Source organism: Lissotriton helveticus, chromosome 10 (assembly GCF_964261635.1).
Source record: "Lissotriton helveticus chromosome 10, aLisHel1.1, whole genome shotgun sequence".
Classification (NCBI taxonomy): Eukaryota; Metazoa; Chordata; class Amphibia; order Caudata; family Salamandridae; genus Lissotriton; species Lissotriton helveticus.
Window position 1 is genome coordinate 1,208,668,081 of NC_136071.1, and position 15,642 is coordinate 1,208,683,722.

Here is a 15,642-nt window from a genome sequence, read left to right on the forward strand (position 1 = left end):
TTTTCTGATTGTTCTGAACAGGGAGAAAACCCTTCCTCTCTGGCAAACATGACTTTCCTGACAAAGCCAGAATGACCCCGACTGGCCCGGTGGAGGTCAGACGCAGCATCGCGTGGACCGCTCTGAAAATCTGCTTCAGATGATTGAGGTATTTACGGGAATGAGCAACAGATATCAAATCTAGGGGCATATCATCAAGGCAGGGCGGAAAAATTATCGCCGCTTTTGCATCCATTTTCGTCCAGAAAGTGACAATAATTTTATCGCCTTATCAGCAAGGTCACGCTATCGCGTAAATCCTTGCCTTAGCGCCCTTACTCATAATGCCCAGCTTTGCATCTCTAATGAGATGCAAAGTGGGCGTACCTTGCCAGACTTACGTGGAGAATGTCGCTAAACGACTATTCTCCAATTAACAAGGAAATCGCAAACTTGGTTAGTGATGATCAAAGAAGCGCTAACCGCGCTTAACGCAGGTTTCATTACGCCTGCTTCAAAGCTGACTTAGCCATAATATCCAATGGGAGCGGGATATTATGGCTAAGTCCACCCTGCCCTATCAGCAAGGTATCGCCTGTCGCAGTGCGATTATCGCCGGTTTTCCAGCGATAATCGCACTGTTTTGTAGCTAACGCTTGGATTTTTATCGCTTTGGAGATATGCGTTGCTGATAGCACGCTAGCTCTGCGATAGAATCCAGTGACAGCCGGTGATAATTATCCTAGCGCTTAGCGATAATTATCGCCGGTTGTTGCTGACATGCCCCCAAGTTTTTCAATAATACTAGAGATTCTTGGCCCATATGCACTACATGAGTAAATTCTCATCCAAAAGACCGCCATGCTTCAAGTCGTCCATTTCACGTTTCAAACGCAAGTGATAGTTCACGTACTCAGAGAGGAACATGGCGTTGAGACAACTAAATAGACTTTCCGGTTCCCAAGTCAACAGGGGGGTTCCAGATGATCCTCGGTATGAGGGGGTCAATCTATGGGGGCAGAAGACTCAGTTCGAAGTGAAGACCGCGTAGAGAAAGTTTCCGTAGGGAGCATTCGTAGTAACGATCAATCTCCTGGATGCCGACCTTCATATTCCAGAGCTGGATCCCACCAAAAACACTGGGTTTTGCCATTTGGACTTTGCTCTGTTTCAAGGGTCCTTGTCAAGATGGCGCTCCCATGGCTTCTCTTCCCCATCTTCAGAGTTGGAATATGTTTCTTTATCCGGATAATTGGCTTCTAAATGCTTCTTCTCAGAAGGGACTTTGAAAGGAATTGCTCTTGTCTGACGCTGAAAGGATTTTTCTTGAATCCCTCAAAATGTCAGACTGAGCCATCTAGAAACAGAAGTTTATTTGGAGCCCAGTTCTGCACAGACCTAGATATATTTAATATGCCTGCATTTGGAGAAGAGAGATTAATAACCACACTAACATATTGACTGTCTCTCATTCAAGCTCCTGTCAGACTGTTCTAGAAAGTTCAGGGGCATATTGGCTCAAGCATATATGCAGTTTCTTGGGTACATTTGCATCTTGCCCACTTCACCCTCCTATTCTGCACCATTGGAATCCGGAGCCACAGTACGATGACTTGTTGATTCCTGTTGCAAGTTCTCGACATCGTCTGCACCAGGAGCGTATCGCAGAATCCCTAATGAGAATTTTTCCACTTCATGCAGGTTTTCCTATGGTTCCAACAAAGGAAGTCAGTTCCTTATGCTGGCGTGCCACCTTAGAGACAATCAAATCTGGTGACAGGCATGTGTTGTCACTAAAATGAGTATCACACATTCACCTTCGAAGCAACCAATGAAAATGTATTAGAAAAAAACACAGAACCGAAATGAAGACACATGGCGGCTCCCCTCGGGACAATCCATAGGTCGCAGCCTGTAAGACAAAAATCATGATGAGAAGGTGTGTCCTGCACACATCAAGGGACAGAAAGACAGCGAAGGAAAGAGAGAAAAAGAGAGGGAGAGAGAGAGACAGACAGACAGAGAGGGGGAGAGAGAGATAGACAGAGAGAGAGGGAGAGAGAGAGAGACAGACAGAGAGGGGAAGAGAGAGAGAGAGACACAGACAGAGAGGGGAAGAGAGAGATAGATGGACAGAGAGGTGGAGAGAAAGATAGAGAAAAGAAGAGAGGTACAGGGAAAGAGAGTGCTGCCACTGCGCACCCAGGCCTCACTGCTCACCTGCTGCCACCGGTGTGTCTCCAACCACGTGCCAGTATGTACTGCAGTTCACCAGGTCCCAAATCTGAAACAGATCCATCATCTGTAACAGAGTCCAGATACATGAATGGCAAAGTACATACAATTACACACAACATCATCGCCTGTCCGCCCCTGCGCTCCCAGGCAGGTGCACCCTAGCCCCTCCCACCACCCAGCGGTGCATGCCCGCCCCTGAGCACCCAGGCCCCACTGCTCACCTTCTGCCCTTGGCGTGTAGAAATGAGTGCCCACCACGTGCCACTGCAAGCCACAAGCCTGGGGCCCGTGGACATGGAGCCCACCCCATCATGCAGCCCCGCTCATCAGGCCACCAGGTCTCACTTTTGGTGCTGGGTTTTGATTTTGCCATGGCTGAGGACACACCAGTGCACCCGGCCTCATCGTAGGTGGCACACCTGCTCAGCCCTTGAGGTGCCACTAACTCTGTGACTCGCGAGGCCATGCCACTTGGCTGTAGGCCCCCACTAACCGCTGGCTCAGGCCTACACTGCGGTCCAGCAGGGCACACAAAACCTGAGCAGTCCGGACCGCCGAGACGGGGCATTATTGCAGGCTGCACACCCGCTCAGCACTTAAGGTGCCCCTACCTCAGTGCACCAAAAGTCATTGTCCCATGGCGGTGTGCCTGTGCCGGCCGCGGTGTATCCTGTGCCACCAAGCCTGTGCCGCGCAAGTCATGGGCACTCTATGATTGGGTATGGTGGTGCAGACGCCATCCTGTCACCTCCGGACCTGCGGAATGTGATGTTGCTGGCCCCTGGGCCCCCATGCTTACATGCACACCACATGGATACACCGCGAGAGAGGTTGGAAATGGCGTAGAGCATGTGTGCCCGGCCCTTTTTATTGGCAGGGTCATATGTGCTGTGACGGGAGTGCTGCATGGGTGTGGTGTGGGTGTACGCAAGTCGTAAGGGAGTGGCTGTGGCATGCTGACAACTAGACTTGTGACCAGCAGATCCCTACAGGGAAGACCTGGGACATGTAGCGTTGCCCCCCCCCCACCCCCCCCTGTGAGCGGAGTGGGCTGTCCTGGCGTATGCCAGCCCAGCGCAAGGATTTGAACAATGACCCCGGGGCTCTGGACATTGTTCCGTACAGGGCTTGACAAGGAAGTAACAAATGAGTGTGTCGCTGTTGTTGCGTTGGTACCACCCAGACAACAATCGGCAATGTGTCACCCTGTGACCCAAGTCCATCGACATGAGCCACATGGACGTAAGAGAAATTCACTGACCCTACATTCATCCATGATACCACACTTGAAAGACCATAGAGATGACACATCTGTGTGATTCGGAATGTTTAATGCATATTCAGTGGAGTGTTGCAGCTGGAGCAGTACAGGGCCATGCAAACCCCACTGTAAAATGTTGGCCCGTGGAGGGCCAGCCAGAGTCCTTCAGGGAATGACAAGTCCAAAGATGAGGAAGAGTTCAGTCTGCAGTCTGATAGCTGTGTCTTTGGCGATCAAACGGAAAATGGCAGTCCATTGCACGGTCCAAGGTGAGTGTCACAGAGTGTATCGGGGGACTATGGAAGGTGATGATGCGGAGGCCGGAACCAAGCTGAATCTGGCCATGAGGCGAGATGAAAGCCAGAGTTTTCTCCGTACCAGTAAGGCAGTTTCATCCGCATCTTCGTCCTCTGCTGTTTAATGTGCCTCGCGCGTGGGTGGTGCTGGCCTCTCTCCAGCACTGTGTGGCAGTGACACCTCGGGGGCCAGAGGTGGAATTTCTCCTGAACTGTGTGGCAGTGATACTTCAGGGGGCGTAGATATGGATGTAGTGGTTGCAGCAGCATGCATCAGTGCCTGGCCTTGTGGCAGCAATGCCATGAGGAGGGTCTTTATGGCATTGAGGGACCCAGCTACCTCTCGTTGGTGTGCAGCCGTGGCAGCTGCTCTTTCCGCATTGGCCTGCACTATGTTGTCCGTGATCCTCGGCATGAGTCCCAACTCTCAGGCGAGCTCACTGGAGCCACTCTGACTAGACAGTCGTTCTTGACTCTGAGTCCGGACTCTGGTGATGTCAGCCATGGTTCGTTGGAGTGCATGGAGCAGACTGTGGGTGTCTGTTAGGGACTGTGAATTGTCCCTAATGTGACATAGACACCCACACTTGGCATCTACTTTGTCTACCATGCGGTCGAAGCCAACCCGCACATATTCAGCCAGCTGCTCCTGGCATCCCAACACATGGTGTTGGAAGGCCATGTGTTCTTCGAGGGGGTCCTGGGAGGCAGCCGTGGTGGTGGGTGCTGCCTGCTGTGTGGTCTGTGCAGGGTGTGGGGTGTCCTCGTTGCAGCTGGGCTGCCCTGCTCCTGGAGGTGGGTTGCGGAGACTGTCAATGAACTCTTGGAGGGCGTCGGAGTCGAAGCTGTGGTGGTCCTGTTCATCATTGGAGAAGAGAGGTTAGGACTGCTCTACAGGAGGTGTTGATTGTCCCTCTGCAATGTGAAGGGGAGATGCAGTTTAACAATGTGTTCACATGTGTGTTGTTGCATTGTATATGTTTACCTACAGACTGCATGACTGGGTACATCGTGGCTGTTTCCGAGGGGCTGCCCATTTGCTGTGAACAGTGGACATTTCGACAACATCACAGATGTGTGTTTGTACTTGTACATTATCATCTCAAATTTTCCTGCAATGCCAATTGTGATTGGCCAGTGTCTACACCCAGTCGGCACCCGTGATGTCCTGTGTTCTGGTCTAGACGTATTGTGGTTTGTGATACATTGTTTTCAGTGTTGATGTGCTCTGCATGTGATGTGTGTGCCGCATTTTGGGAGAGTCGCCCCTGAAGCTCTGATTTGGCTGCCCCTTATCCCTTACATGCAGTGTGCCTTTGACTTCTGTGCTTATTCAGTGCTGAGATGTTGCATACTTGGGTACGTTGTTCTCTTGGTGGGAGTTGTGGTCTGGGGCATGGTTTGTCCCCACTGATGACTGTGGACACCATTTCTCCATGTCGTACAGTTCCTCCTGTGGCACCGGACTCCCACCTCCAGTCTGCATTGCTGTCTTCCGGTTGTTGGTGAGTTTCCGCTTGGTTTTGTTCTTGACGTCATTCCAGCGCCTCGTGACCTCGTCCATTATCCTCTTCAGCACTCTGACTGCATTCACCTTGTCCATGATGGACTGCCATAGTCCATTTTTTGTTCCCAATGGCACAGTGGAGGTGACAAACAGTTGTTGATGGTGTTCGACCACCTACGTTATCAGGATCCTGTTTTGTTGCGGACTGAAATGCTTCTTCCTACTCTTCTTCTCCTTGCCCTTCCCTGACCCCGAGGTCCCAGGCTTGTCCTCCGGGGGGCTTGTGGGGTTCGGGTTCTCTTCCGTACTTGCTCCGGCAACATCCATGGTTCTTCGCTGTTGTTTGGCATTTGTTTGTCTGTTTTTTTTTCAACTTTTATGGTGATTATTCCCGCCTGACGCATGTGGATTGCAGGCCTGTAGCTGGTTTTCACAGATTTTTGTATCGCGATTGGCCTCATTGCAGCCTTTTTTGCGTGCACGAGTCGCATTTTTGTGGCATGGCATTGCTTTTAACGCGGTCAGTTGACACGTTATCCGGAGAATATTGCATACGGTCTAAAACATGCTCTTTAAACCACCAGATACATTTCCACAGCATGAAGGTGACCCTCCTCTACCCTGGGTAAGGTGGAAGGAGGTGTTTCTCACAAACATGAAGGCTATTGGTGGGGATAAATAGTTTTAGGGCTTTACCACCTGTAACACCTCAAGGTGAAGGGGAGCATAATGCTTTTGAGGAAGCTCATCTAAGAGCGGAGCTAAGGTCTAAACCTTCTTCGAGTCTGGCGTTGAGTAGATACAAGTTCTATACTAGAGCCCAACGTGATGGGGAGAGCTTTGATGATTTCTTGACTACATTACTTAGTCTTGATTTATATTGCATATATGGTTCCATAACAGAAGAAATGATTAATGATCAAATTATCGTAAATGTTAAAAAGGTACAAGAATGACTTTGGGCTATGGGGATCCGAATTTACAAGATGCAGTATCTACTGCAAAAGCCATAGAGCAGTCTGAGAGTTGGATGAAATCTTTAGAGGATGGTGTCTCTAAGAACCCAAAGCCTACTGATGAAGTATGTACTGTCTCAGATTATTCAGGCCACAGGGTACCTGTGGGAAAGAGATATGAAAAAGCTTACACTCATTGCATCAAATGCTGGAGTGTTTCAATCCAGGTTAAGTAAAAACTGAGAGGTTTGCACAAAAAGATCAATTATGTGCATTAAACACTGGTTGGATGGGGAAATTATTAAGGAGTTAGAATATTCTAAATGGGTAGCTCCCATAGTTTTGGCCCACAAGGCTGATTAATCTCTCAGATTGTGTGTTGATCTCAGAGCATTGAACGCAAAAAATGTGATAGACTTCCATCCTCTATCCAATGTCAATGAGGTGGTTAGTATGTTAGAAGGAACAGCGGTGTGTTCCGCGCTGGATTTGCATTCAGCATACCATCAAATTGAATTGAGTGATGACTCTAGATTGTTGACTGCTTTCATAACTCTAGAATTATTTCAATTGAAGAGGATGCCATTGTGCCTAGTGCTGGCAGCATCCGTTTTCCAGAGAGTGATGTTCCACATCTTCAAGGAGATGGAAACATGTGTTAAGTGCTTTCAAAATGACATTTTGGTCTAAAAAAATAAGCAAGAATATTTGGAGCATTTGAAGAAAGTTTGTGCGTAGTTGGGAAAGCAGGGTTTGACCTTGAAGGAGGATCAGTGTAAGTTGTTGAAGGATGGAGTATTTGGGTTATACCTTGTCCAAGGATGGTGTTGTGCCAAAGCGGTCTGTGGTGGATGCCATTGTTAATGTCTCTGCACCTAATAAAAAAGCAAATTCGCTCTCTGTGAGTATCACAGCAATTTCATTAAGGATTTTGAACAAACATGGAGCCTCTAAGGAAACTTACTCGGAAGAGTGTGGAATTTAAGTGGTCTGAGGAACATCAACATGCCTTTGATTTAGTTATATCGGAAATGGTCAAAGCTCCTACTCTTAAGCCGTTCTGTGTCAATAAAGAGGGCTTTGTTACTGTAGACGCCTGTCTTTATGGAGTGGGGAGTGTGTTATCTCAGAAATGTAGGGGTGAGGAATGGAATGTGGCTTTTGCATTACATACTCTTAGTGAAGATGAGCGTAGGTATGCAGTAATTGAAAGGGAGTTCTTGGCAGCTGTGTGGGCTGAAGCGCATTTGAGGATTCATCTTTGGGGCTTTTGTTTTACCATTAAGACAGATCATAAACAGTTGGTTTGCGTATTACCTCCTGGTGGGGGTGGTTGTACTACTGCATGCATTGCCAGGCTCTTGTCTGGACTTATAACACAACATAACATGTGTATTTGTAAAGCGCATGTTCACCACTACGGGTCTCTTGGCGCTGAATAACAGATGTTGATTGTTACCCAACTCAATGGTACTCATTTTATCGACCTCAGATGGATGAACGGGGAGTGGAACCGCCAGGATTAGAACCTGTGACCATGAGGTCGAACACAGGCCCCTGCAATGGACGCATTAGTCACTGAGCCACCAGACCTGGACTTCAATAGTATAATTACAGAATTGAATAAGTTCATGGGACGTCACTGCTGATTGTATGTTGAGGCTTCCTAGTGGTGGTGAGGAGGGAAGTGAGAGAGAATATGAGACAGACATGGTTGCCAGTATTTCTGATGTCATGCCCAAGGAGTCTGAAGGGGTGAATGAAGGGATGTGGAAGGCTGCAGCAAAAGATGATATTTTACTTTTGAGAGTGTGGGAGTATTTGAAGGAGGGCTGGCTGAGAAGGTGGCAGGATCCTGCGGAGTTGTATCAGTGCGGGAGGACATCTGAGGAGCTGTAAGGTCAGGGAGGATTGTGGTTTAAGGGTGGAAATTGTATTCCACCCATTGGATTACCTGATCGCATTTTGATGCTAGCTCATGAAGGTCATCTAGGCATGTCATCCATGAAGAGATTGCTTAGGTAAATCTTTTGGTGACCAGGATTGGAGAGTCTTGTGGATAGGGTTGTACATGTGAGGTGTGTGCTGACAATGAAAGAATGCTTAAAGGTGTGCCAGCTCCTTTATGTCCAGTCGAGTGTCCTGAGTTTCTTTGGCAGAAATTGGGCTTAGACCTCTCTGGTTGCTTCCATTTCTTACCCTATGAGTGTATGTTAGGGTGGATTACCATTCTAAATGGCCAGAGGTTAAGTTTGTATCTCATGACGCCACAGGTTCAGTGTTTGAGTTTTTCAAAGAGCTTTTTGCTGGAGAAGGTGTTCCTGAGGTCCTCATCAAAGACAATGGGGTGCAATTGAGGGTGCAAGAAATGAGTTTCTTAGATTTTGCAACATGCGTCGTGAGCACTGCCCTGTATGAGGCTAGTGGTAATGGGCAAGTGCAACGTTTCAACCGTGAATTGAAACATTTACCACCACTGAGGTTAGTACTTTCAAAATTGATCCGGCAAGGATCCGGTAACTAAGCTGTGTCACTAGTGGTTAGGAAAAAAGCAGTTGGACAAGGATGGGAGTGTCGTTAAAGAGGATTTTGTGGTGAAGGTTGAGAAGGAACAAGAGAAAATGAGACACATGGTTTATATTAAATGGAAAACCATAGTTCCCGACTTTGAGGTTGGAAACCGGATCAAGGTGCGCAGACCTGGTATCTAAAAATGAGCCCAATTTGGCAAAGCCATGAGAGCAGTCAAGGTACATAGGAACAGTGTGGCCACTCAAGATGGTAAGGTGTGGCATATCAGGAGAGTGTCTGATGGCAAGAGTGGAGGAGAGGTGTGTGAGAGTGCTTGTGGAAGGAATGTTAATGAGAGTGTGGCTTCTAGGGTCAAAGCTTCATGGATTTTGTGTAGTGTACCTTATTTTACTGTGTCTTGTTTTGTGTGCATTTGTTGGGGTTTGGTTGTAAGGGGATGGCTGTGTTACATGTGTTCTTGTTGTATGTTTTCAGTTCATTGTCTCTTTAAGAGGGTTTTTATCTTTCGAAGTGTAATGATGACCACTTTGGTTCTGGATTGAGACTATGGAACATTGGGGAGTTGACTGCCTGGACGGTAGGCAGGTACTGTGCTGTCTCTCCAATGAATCTATTTGGAATATCAGGAGTATTGGAATATATTACAGTATGCTTACTGTGGACAGCGAATGAATGAATGAATTACATCATCTTGAATCTATCACAGGCACCTAAAGACATGGAAGATATTAAAACACCAAGGCCATAGTTCTTCCATCCAGTGAATGGTGTGAGTCTAGAATATGTGAATATGTTTATGGTGCCTTACACAGGGGAGCTCTTCACACACTGATATATGTCAGAATATCCAGTTTTAACATCAACCTACAAAAAATGACCCCCAAACACCAATTTTGTCAAGATCTGTACATAAAGGTAAGTATAAATGTACTGTTTGTTACTGCAGCAGTTGGGGCCCTCTGTTGGGGGGCTTCGGCTGGGGCCATTGGCTGGTGGACCTCTTCAGATACCACACCACGCTTGTGGACCTTGCTCAGAATGTGCTACATACTTAACTCTTAATTTTTACTCAACAGATGGAGACCCCGGAAAAGGACAAAGTCTTGTGATGCTGGTGGGCTCTGCCACTGGAGGGTGTAGCGCCTTCATCCTGCTCCTTCTGGCGCTTTACTGTAAGTGTGCAAGATAGGAGTGCGGGTTGGAGAGGAGGGGGTCTTGTGTCATCACTATGTTCACTTGCACAGATGAACAATCAGTGATAAGGCCATTCAATTCATTAATGCCGCCACGGAAAGGCATGCGGGCCCCGTTGCGGGCCTCCATGGATTCCAGGGGGGGTGGGGGTGCACATGGGGGGTACCTAAGGTACCCCTCTGCTTTTCAATGCACAACATGACAGGCACCGCCCGTTGCAATGTTAAAAATGCGGGATGCGCCCGCCACTGTGGCGGGCACATCCTAATTCCCCCCACGGGACCCCTGCCCTTATGGCGGGCAGTCCCGTTATCCGATAGGATGGCGGGCGGACAAAGGCCGCCAGTCATCCTAATGTCCCCCTATGGGTCTATTACGATGTCGGGCGGACATCGTCTCAGAAGTGCAGTTCTGTGTTTTGTGACACTATATCCCCTTCAGATGAATACATAATGTTTCATGCAATACAAACGCTAGAGAGGTGATTTCTAAAACAGACATCTGTCTGTGCTGTGTTATTGAACAATTTTTGGCAGCCAGGGGACTTGTTGCTGCACGACCTGAGGTAATCACTGTGTTCAAGCACTAGCTGCCCTCCTCTAAAGACCAGCTGCTCATCAGCCATACATTAGAGACATTTAAACAAAATCCAGAGGCAAACAAACAAAGTGCATACAAAGAAAGTTTGTATAAGAAGCAACAACTTCGCTCAGGTCTTTTATGGACCTCAGGTGAGTCCTGCTTCTGTGAATGCTTTGTGCCCTGCTGCACGTCCTCAGCACAGGCTACGCTACCATCGATTGCCAACATTCGTGCATAAGCACTTGTGCTCCTTTGATCTTAGTATCTGCTGCAGGATTGGCTGGTCTGTGGATGGATGTGAACCTAGCGGGGCAGCAGGGAGCAATGCCCCGTGGTGATACTGAGGATGGGTGTGAACCCCAGCAGGGTGGCAGAGAGCACTGCCCCGTGGTGATTCTGAGGATGGGTGTGAACCTAGCGGGGCAGCAGGGAGCAATGCCCCCTAGTGATTCTGAGGATGGGTGTGAACCTAGCGGGGCAGCAGGGAGCACTGCCCCGTGGTGATACTGAGGATGGGTGTGAACCTAGAGGGGTGGCAGGGAGCACTACTCCGTGGTGATTCTGAGGATGGGTGTGAACCTAGCGGGGCAGCAGGGAGCAATGCCCCGTGGTGATACTGAGGATGGGTGTGAACCTAGCGGGGCAGCAGGGAGCAATGCTCTGTGGTGATTCTGAGGATGGGTGTGAACCTATAGGGGTGGCAGGGAGCACTGTCCCGTGGTGATTCTGAGGATGGGTGTGAACCTAGCGGGCGGCAGGGAGCACTGCCCCATGGTGATTCTGAGGATGGGTGTGAACCTAGCGGGGCAGCAGGGAGCACTGCCCCGTGGTGATTCTGAGGATGGGTGTGAACCTAGAGGGGTGGCAGGGAGCACTGCCCTGTGGTGATACTGAGGATGGGTGTGAACCTAGCGGGCGGCAGGGAGCACTGCCCCGTGGTGATTCTGAGGATGGGTGTGAACCTAACGGGGCAGCAGGGAGCACTGCCCCGTAGTGATTCTGAGGATGGGTGTAAACCTAGAGGGGTGGCAGGGAGCACTGCCCTGTGGTGATACTGAGGATGGGTGTGAACCTAGCGGGGCAGAAGGGAGCACTGCCCCGTGGTGATTCTGAGGATGGGTGTGAACCTAGAGGGGTAGCAGGGAGCACTGTTCCGTGGTGATTCTGAGGAAGGGTTTGAACCTAGCGGGCGGCAGGGAGCACAGCCCGTGGTGATTCTGAGGATGGGTGTGAACCTAGCGGGGCAGCAGAGAGCACTGCCCTGTGGTGATACTGAGGATGGGTGTGAACCTAGTGGGGCAGCAGGGAGCAACGCCCCGTGATGATTCTGAGGATGGGTGTGAACCTACCGGGGTAGCAGGGAGCACTGCCCCGTGGTGATTCTGAGGATGGGTGTGAACCTAGCGGGGCAGCAGAGAGCACTGCCCTGAGGTGATTCTGAGGATGGGTGTGAACCTAGCGGGGCGGCAGAGAGCACTGCCCCGTGGTGATTCTGAGGATGGGTGTGAACCTAGCGGGGTGGCAGGGAGCACTGCCCTGTGGTGATTCTGAGGATGGGTGTGAACCTAGCGGGGCGGCAGAGAGCACTGCCCCGTGGTGATTCTGAGGATGGGTGTGAACATACCGGGGCAGCAGGGAGCACTGCCCCGTGGTGATTCTGAGGATGGGTGTGAACCTAGAGGGGTAGCAGGGAGCACTGTTCCATGGTGATTCTGAGGAAGGGTGTGAACCTAGCGGGCGGCAGGGAGCACAGCCCCGTGGTGATACTGAGGATGGGTGTGAACCCCAGCAGGGCAGCAGAGAGCACTGCCCCGTGAAGATTCTGAGGATGGGTGTGAACCTAGCGGGCGGCAGGTAGCACTGCCCCGTAGCGATACTGAGGATGGGTGTGAACCCCAGCAGGGCGGCAGAGAGCACTGCCCCGTGGTGATTCTGAGGATGGGTTTGAACCCCAGCAGGGAGGCAGAGAGCACGGCCCCGTTGTGATTCTGAGGATGGGTGTGAAGCTAGCGGGGCGGCAGGGAGCACTGCTCCATAGTGATTCTGAGGATCGGTGTGAACCTAGCGGGGCAGCAGGGAGCACTGCCCCGTGGTGATTCTGAGGATGGGTGTAAACTTAGCGGGGCGGCAGAGAGCACTGCCCCGTAGTGATACTGAGGATGGGTGTGAACCTAGCGGGGCAGCAGATAGCACTGCCCCTTGGTGATTCTGAGGATGGGTGTGAACCTAGCGGGGCAGCAGGGAGCACTGCCCCGTGGTGATACTGAGGATGGGTGTGAACCTAGCGGGGCAGCAGGGAGCACTGCCCCGTGGTGATACTGAGGATGGGTGTGAACCTAGCGGGGCGGCAGAGAGCACTGCCCCGTAGTGATACTGAGGATGGGTGTGAACCTAGCGGGGCAGCAGGGAGCACTGCCCCGTGGTGATTCTGAGGATGGGTGTGAACCTAGCGGGGCGGCAGAGAGCACTGCCCCGTAGTGATACTGAGGATGGGTGTGAACCTAGCGGGGCAGCAGGGAGCACTGCCCCGTGGTGATTCTGAGGATGGGTGTGAACCTCGCGGGGCGACAGGGAGCACTACCCCGTGGTGATGTTTGGCTGGGCACTTGCGCTTTTCATCAGGTGATGAATGTTAATGTCATGGGGTTATCATACTTTATGTGGTAAGCACCACTTCTAGAGCTAGGCTGCCTCTGATGGCGCCCCTGCTGTCAACACTGAGGGAGGGTTCGTCCTCATTTGTAGAGAAGAAGAAACATAAAACTGTTAGGAAAGATCTGTGCTGTTTCCAGGGTAGGGATGAGGGCTCGGCTTCAGTGCTAGGACTGGAGGCTTCATGGCTAGGACTGAGGGCTAGCGCTGACAGCTGGGTTCCAGAGCTCAGAGTTAGGCATCAGGGCTGTGGTTAGGAGACAAGAACAAGTAACAGCTGTGAGAATATCAAAAGGAGGGTCTGTTAATTATCTTGTTTCAGGTGTGTCTCACACAGCAGAGCTCCAGGAGTTGTGATTTAACATCACAGACCAGCCTAACCACATCTCATCTGATTGCCTCCCTCATGCAGGCGCCCTAAGACCGAAGCAGAAAAGAATCATACAGGAAGAGCAGGTAAGGAAAGGATCTCTACTTCAAGGTCTGCTACTCCCACGCTTGCTCTCCAGTCCCTTTAGTAAAATGACCATTTTTGTACCAGTATCCTGACCCCACCTGGTCCAACCTTCTGACAATGTTTTACTTGACGGTTCTCAATTTACTGACCACAGGGAGGATGAAAGGCTGAGTCTCCCCCTTCTCTGGATTCTAGCTCATGATGCCGACACACCACCACTTTCTATCGGCGGTGAGGGTTTCACTCTCGGAGCTATCCAACCAGTTATGAATGATCGATATGAAATGTCCTGTTTCCTTCAAGCACAGGGATGCACCCTGCAGCCCAAGATCACATCTGACATTCATCAGACCTGGGGTCCTTCATAGCGCTTACACCGAGTCTGGACTTCCAGTGGTACCGCTTCTCCTTGCTGCTGTCCATCGGTTGGTGGAGGCTGGCAGGAATAGAGGGCAGCAATGGCAGCAAGGGCAGATTACATTTCTAAGGGTCTCTTCCAGGGTCACCAGGGCCATTTTCAGCAGTTCCGTCGGTGTGGAACCAGGCTGCTTATCTCAGATGTCACACATTCAGGTTGCCTGCTCTTCAGGCATATTAGGGTAGATCTCCTGCTGGTTGTTACTGCTTGTACCTCCAGAAGTTTGTGAAATTGTTTATATCTACTGCTTGCATTCTCAAAATAGTGTGACCTGTTGGCTTTGCCAATGCTTGTTTTAGTTGTAGGTGGGTTGTGGGAGTGTTGGTGATCTTGTGTTTGTTGGTAGAGTCCTTAGGTCTTGGGCTTCAGGTAGAATGAGGGAAGACCTGTTCCAATGAATGTCCTGGTGGTCAGTCGTCCCATGTTGAGTGGTGTGGGGGAGGGTCAAGCTGGTGCAGGGCGTGAGTCGAAGGGGTCACGTGCGCGTCCTCGTGCCTTTCGTACGCCATCTTTAGGGAGGAGCTGAATGTGACGCCGAAGAGTTCCCACGTGGCTGTTGCAGTGAGCATGTTTTGGAGGATGTCCGATTGGGAGATGGGGGCTCCTGCTCTGTTTTAATAGATTGTTTGGGATGAGTTCGAAGCTGAGAAGCGGTGGGCGTGTTTCTCAGTGATTCGTTGAAGTTTCTAGTGCTTTGTAAAGGAGTCTGCAGCAGTTCAGGGCATATTATCAAGAAGGGCGCTAAAATTATCGCCGCTTTAGCGGAAGGAAACTACCGCTAAAGAGGCCATAATGGGCTTGATAATATGCCCCTTCATTTGTAAAAGAATAAGTGCGGGTGCCGAAGCTGTGCTTAGAAGCTGCGACTGGCGCTATTACAACTCAGCTCGCCGAATACCAAGGCAGCGCAGGCTGGAATCCACCTCAAGGCCCTTTAATCGACTACCAGGCAACCTCTGGCCCTTTATATTTTTTTTTTATGCACATTTATACCAAAGTAGTTACAAGGTGGAGAATTACCGATGGTAAATATTTACAGAACACAAAACAATTATCTTTTTTTACAGGTCCCTGCTTTCTCCCTTATAACGGCTTCTGTCTTTCGCTGTCTCCTCCTTTCCCCTCGTGCTTTCGGGGAATGTCGATGAGGAAAAATAAGTGCCAGTCCCCAAACATGGGTGCCTGTGGCCCCCACCAGCAACCACTGGCTCAAATTAAACACTGGGGCTACTTTAGGTGAGCCCTGTGTCACTTTTGCACCACATTAAGTGTTACAGGCGTGACGCGGGGCTCTGGATCAGAGTCATGAACTCATTCAAATCCGTCCTGCATGGCTGTGAGTGGCCGCATAAAGCATGAGTGAGGAGACGCAAATCGCTGCATCACCGTACTCTGCGCACGGGAGGCGTTCCGTGGGCGTTGCGGCGTGTTTTCCGATGCAACACCCATGGAATTTGATGCTGCCCCAGATTAACAAAATCATTTAAACCTGAAGAAGTGCCAAATCTGTACGCCTCCGGAGGTGCGGAGCATGAGGCAAAATATGTTTCTTTCTCCTCGTTTATTCCTC

At 50.2% G+C, this 15,642-nt stretch overlaps 1 protein-coding gene across 1 annotated transcript in view; it reads left to right on the forward strand.

Moving 5' to 3' along the window:
- LOC144785699 (uncharacterized) overlaps window positions 1-15,642 on the forward strand; it is a 102,193-nt gene that overhangs the window by 50,484 nt on the left and 36,067 nt on the right. Inside the window, exons 3-4 of the mRNA XM_078664488.1 lie at window positions 9,846-9,941; window positions 13,610-13,653. Of these exons, the coding sequence (XP_078520614.1) occupies window positions 9,846-9,941; window positions 13,610-13,653 (140 nt within the window). The remainder of the gene's footprint in view (window positions 1-9,845; window positions 9,942-13,609; window positions 13,654-15,642) is intronic.